General features: G+C 48.0%; 1 protein-coding gene across 1 annotated transcript in view; it reads right to left on the bottom strand.

Annotated features, from left to right (window-relative positions):
• Window positions 1-3741: 3741 nt before the first annotated feature.
• Window positions 3742-5262, bottom strand: part of ASMT (acetylserotonin O-methyltransferase) — a 20539-nt gene continuing 19018 nt past the window's right edge. Inside the window, exons 7-8 of the mRNA XM_019524025.1 lie at window positions 5070-5192; window positions 3742-4371 (exon numbers count right to left, since the gene is read on the bottom strand). Coding sequence (XP_019379570.1) covers window positions 4160-4371; window positions 5070-5192 — 335 coding nt within the window. The 3' untranslated portion in view covers window positions 3742-4159. The remainder of the gene's footprint in view (window positions 4372-5069; window positions 5193-5262) is intronic.

Raw genomic sequence — 5262 nt, 5'->3', positions numbered from 1 at the left:
GGGAGGGGGCGGGCGCATCGAGAGGCCCCAGGGAGGGGGCGGGCGCATCGAGAAGCGCGGGCGTCAGAGGCACCGTGCCAGGGAGAGAGAAAGGCAGCCTCCCTTTAAAGAACTAAAGGTCAAAGACGTGGCAGGTGAGTGATAAAGGGTGCAGGAAACCTGATCTGGCACGGTCGGCAGGGGCGCAAGGGGAGGACGTGGCACCCCAGGCCCCCACCCTGCCACAGAGGGCTTTAAATTAGCTTCATTGGGGGATAGAGAACAAAGCCCTTAGGTAAATGGGGAAGTGAGTGTCCTGGAGGAAATGCAAGCAGGATAGGGCAATGGTGGAGGCCTTCTAATGTTTCCTGATAAAGTGGATCAATCGGTTAGTTACCTCTGGTGTCTGTACACTGATGCACAGAGCCTGGGAAACAAGCAGGAAGAATGGGAAGTCCTCACACAGTCACAGAACTATGACATGATTGGAGTAACAGAGACTTGGTGGGATAGCTCGCATGACTAGAGCACTGTCATGGATGGGTACAAACTGATCAGGAAGGACAAGCATGAGAGAAGAGGAGGAGTTGCTCTTTATGTAAAGGGCCGTTTATGTAAAGGGCCATTCCATACATTATTGGAGCTATGAGCCATGTCATTGCTTAGAGCTCCAATATGAAACTGGAGATAGGTCTGTTGAAAGTCTTCGGGTTAGGGTAAAGAGGGAGAGCACCAAGGGTGATGTCATGGTGAGTCTGTTATTGACCACCAGACCAAGGGGATGAGGTGGATGACTGTAGCAGGGCACTAAGGTGCCTGCTACTGATAATAGTAGTATGAGCTCAGCTGCCAGTCACCAGGGCAGCACAGGTGCGGGTTGCCGGGGCAACCAGTCTGGTCCGCTGACCGGAAGGGGGAGGGCCTGGCCTTTATAAACAGCCAGGCTGAGGCCGGAAAGGCAGTTCCCCTCTGGCAGTTGAGGAAGGTGGAGCTCTGCTGGGGCAAGCAGAGCATGAGAAGCCTGATGACCTGAGTAGCTTAAGGGTGCGAATGCCAGGCAGAGGAACCCCTGGCAGGGATGGTAATGATGATTAGCCAGAGGGCTTAGGGTTTGTTTTAGCCAAGAGGCTTGGGTTTTGTGTTACAGCTGACTGGCTAATGGTTTTGGTTGTTGTTAGACCGGAGGACCAGGTGAGGCTGTAGGGGTTGAAGGAGGCCTCATGGGAGCTCCCCAGTAGCGGCAGGGGTTCCTGCCAACGGAGAGGGTGCTGCATTTTGGGGTGTCCTGACCCCAGCCCCAGTGTGGGCTGCATCGGGAAGAGCCCAGTATGGGTGCAGGCAAGAGGCCCCAGTGGGGCGTAGGACCCGGAAAGGGGGTCTGAGGGCCAGGTAAGGCTGAGGCCGCCTGAGCCTTATTGAGCAAAGCCCCAGTGGGGTGTAGGACCCAGAAAGGGGGTCTGAGGGCCAGGTAAGGCTGAGGCCGCCTGAGCCCTATTGAGCAAAGCCCCAGTGGGGCGTAGGACCTGGAAAGGGGTCTTGAGGGCTAGGTAAGGCCAAGGCCACCTGAGCCCTATCGAGCAGTGTGGGCGTGAGCATGAGACCGGTCCCAGTGCGGCTGCGAAAGCCATGGGGAGACAGGCCCCGGTGGGGCGTAGGACCCAAAAAGGGGGTCTGGGGGCCAGGTAAGGCCAAGGACGCCTGAGCCCCAATTGGGAGAAGCCCCAGTGGGGCATAGGACCTGAAAAGGGGTCCTGGGGCCAGGCACGGCTACAGCCACCTGAGCCCCGACTGCGGGCTGTGCGAGTGCGGGAGACAGGCCCCAGTGCGAGCGCAGGAGACAGGCCCCAGTGCGGGCTGCGCGAGCGCGGGAGACAGGCTCCAGACGTTAGGGTGCACCGTGTCACCGAAGGCAAGGGCACAGACTAGGACATCTTAAGGCACCATGCCAAGGAGGGTTAGAAAGGCAGCCTCCCTTCAACATTACCATCAAAGACATGGTGGGCGAGATATTGAGGGTGCATTAAACCTGATCTGGCATGGTAGGTAGGGGGCGCTAGGGGAATTCGCAGCACCCCTAGGTCCCGTCCTGCCACAATGACACTTTTTTCAAATAGCTAGCAGAAGTTTCCTGATCACAGGCCCTGGTTCTCATGGAGGACTCCAATTACTGTGACATCTGCTGGGAGAATAGTACAGCGCAGGCAATCCAGGAAGTTTTTTGGACAGTGTTGGGGACAACTTCCTGGTGTATGTGTTGGAGATGCCAACTAGGGGCCCTGCTCTTCTTGACATGCTGCTCATAAACAGGGAAGAATTGGTGAGGAATTTAAGGTGGATGGCAACTTGGGCAGCAAGTTCAGGATCTTGAAAATAAGAAGGAAGAAGAGCAATACAGTAAAGACCCTGGGCTTCCAGAAAGCAGACTGACTCACTCAGGGAACTGATGCGTAGGTTCCCCTGGGAAGCCAACAATGTGCCTGTGTTGTGAAGTAGGCTAACAGCATACCAGGCTGCATTAGTAGGAGCTTTGCCACCCGATCATGGGAAGTGATCATTTCCCTCTATTCAGTGGTGAGGCCATATCTAGAGTACTGTGGTTCAGTTTTGGGCCCTCCGCTACAGAAAGGATGTAGACAAATTGGAGAGCAACAAAAATGGTTAGGGCACTGAGGTACATGACTTCTGGGCTAGGGACAGGAATTCAAAAAGCCTGAGCCTAAATTGATTTAATCTTTGCAGGTTAGTCTAACCTGGCCAGGCTATATCAGTTTTGTAACCAGACAGACATCCCAGAAATGCAGGCCCATGCCTTCATTGACTCAGGCCAGAAGGGGGGGCTGCTAGAGCAGCCCCCCCTTCCCTTGCACAGAGCTAAGCTGAGGGGGACATAGCCAAGCCCCAGCAGGATGCTGCAATTAGGGAGGGTCCCCCCCATCCTAAACAGCCCAGCAGGGAATGTTTATCATAACACCTCTAACTCAGTGTTTATCACTCCATTAAGAAAACAGACTGATGTTACCTGCTATCTGTTGATTCTACCTTTGCCCCATGTGCCACAGCTTGGAGGTAGCCAGCATGCGGTCTGCTGGCTAATGGTGAGAGGTGTCTGAGGGAAGGGGGAATGCCTGCTTAGCAGAGAGTGTGGGGGGAGTAGAAGCCAGACAGATGCCTGCAGCCTCTGCTAGAGCTGCAGCCAGGGAGCAGAGGGGAGGGGCCAGCCCTGCTGTAGAGCAGAGAGCCCCACCCAGTGCAGAGAGCATGGTGGGATGCTGGGGGAGTCTGATTTAATTTAAACCAGCAAGGGGTATGGGACCCTGTAAATGATATTTGTCTGGGGACTATCAGAGCATTTAGTGGTTACACTGTACTAATGAGTGCCAGAGATTAAATGTGTACTATAGTGAACAAATAGTGTTATTAGTTTTTAATTTGTTACCTTTCATCATCATTGGCTACCCCTTGCTCCTATGGTTTGAAACAGTATTCAGGGATATTCAATAAAACTGGAAGGTCACAAATTGGGTGTTAAGTCTGTGTTGTGTCAGAGTTGATTGCAGTTTTACATAGAGTTTAGATTATAATTTGTATGGGATGGTTTGGATAGGGATGATCCTGCCTCAGGCACGGGGGTGGACTAGATGGCCTCCGGAGGTCCCTTCCAGCCTTACTTCTCTATAACTCTATGAAATCTTGACATGAGCGAAGTTGCTTTTTTTACATTTTAGGGACTCCCACAGAATCTAAATGGATCTGATTTTAGTACAGAGGTAAGTTATATTTTTTTTTTCAGGAAGGAAACAAAATATAAACTAAACTTCAAAATAACAAGCTAAACTTGGGCAGAGTAGGAAAAAGTATAAAATTGGACACAGTATAAACTGTATAAAAAGCAAGAAGTATAAATGTTCTACAATACATTGCTTTCAAGTGATGCTTTTTGTTAAACGTGTATTAATGTCTCTTTTCCTAACCATTTAGGGTTCACAGTGAAAGGAAAGTTGTATTCAAGCTGCCAGACTGTCAATCCATATATGCTCAACATATGTAATTAGTGACTGTGCTAACATTGTATTATTGCACAAAGAAATTGACTGGAGCTGGGATGACTATTGCAGCCTAATAAAAGCTTATCTCTTTATGCCATTTCTGTACCTAACAATAGAGAAGAAGAAACAGACAATTATTTTCTTCCTAAAATTGCATCGTAGAGCTTTCCAGTTTTCTTGACTTGAACTTCTTTGAAGCCTGCTGCTCTGAGAAGGTTGCTGTACTCGGTTGATGTTTTTTCTTTCCCTTCAGCCTGTACCAGCATGTTCAAAGAATAGACCTGAGTATCCAAAGGTCCACTCTTGTCTTCATTCAGAAGTGTTTCAACCACCAGTACTCCACCCCCTGGTTGAATAAAGAGATTTAAAACATATGTTGATTTATAAATGGACAGAACCAAAGCTTATTTTCCAACTTCATGAGCAGCAACTAACCACTTAGAGACCAGACTTTACTAAAAGTAAAATCATGTGTCATTGCTATAAAAGCTAATAAGATATCATTAGGTGTTGCATGCATCATTCTATTACTATGTGCCCTACAAAATGGACAGTGAAGGAAAGCAAATAACTGTGATTCAAAAGTAATTTATTTTTGATGAAATTACCTGGAGTTGTGATTACTCAGCATCTCTAAAGACCAGGTCCTAAAAGCTATAATTTCAAAGATATTTCCAAGCACATAAATATGCAGACAGGTACCTAATGATAACCCAGTATCTAACCTGTATTGGGAGAAAAGGGCCTGATTCAAAAAAGTATTACAGCTGTTGAATTCTAACCACTAATTCTGTATCAAAATGTCACCTGTCTTCATCTTTAAGTTCATGTGAAAATCTGCCTCCATATGTGGATAGTGAAGTGGACAAACTTAGAAACCACCTGTGATTATTGTTTCTATCATCATCATCATTTTTCTTGTTGTTTAACATGGTCATCACAAATTCATCATGCACTAAAAGCCCTTCATCCAAATGGCTGTTTAAAATAATATCTCAAACAAATGAAGTGTTATGTCCCTGTTTTTCAAAGAGGAAAACATACCAGGCTTGCAAACTTTGTGTATTTTTTCAAGGAGATGCATGCATTTGTCATCTGGCCAGTCATGCAGGATTCTAGCCAAGATGTAGAGGTCAGCTTCTGGAACTGGGTCTGTAAAAAAATCTCCTGTACCAAAAAACCCAAAATAAACAACGTGCCCCCCCCCCAAAAAAAAAAAAAAAAAAAAAAAAAAAAA

The sequence above is a fragment of the Gavialis gangeticus genome, unplaced genomic scaffold (assembly GCF_001723915.1).
Source record: "Gavialis gangeticus isolate Ggan-Ray unplaced genomic scaffold, GavGan_comp1, whole genome shotgun sequence".
Lineage (NCBI taxonomy): Eukaryota > Metazoa > Chordata > Crocodylia > Gavialidae > Gavialis > Gavialis gangeticus.
Note: the sequence above shows the minus strand (reverse complement) of the source record. Positions and strands in the feature narration are given on the sequence as shown.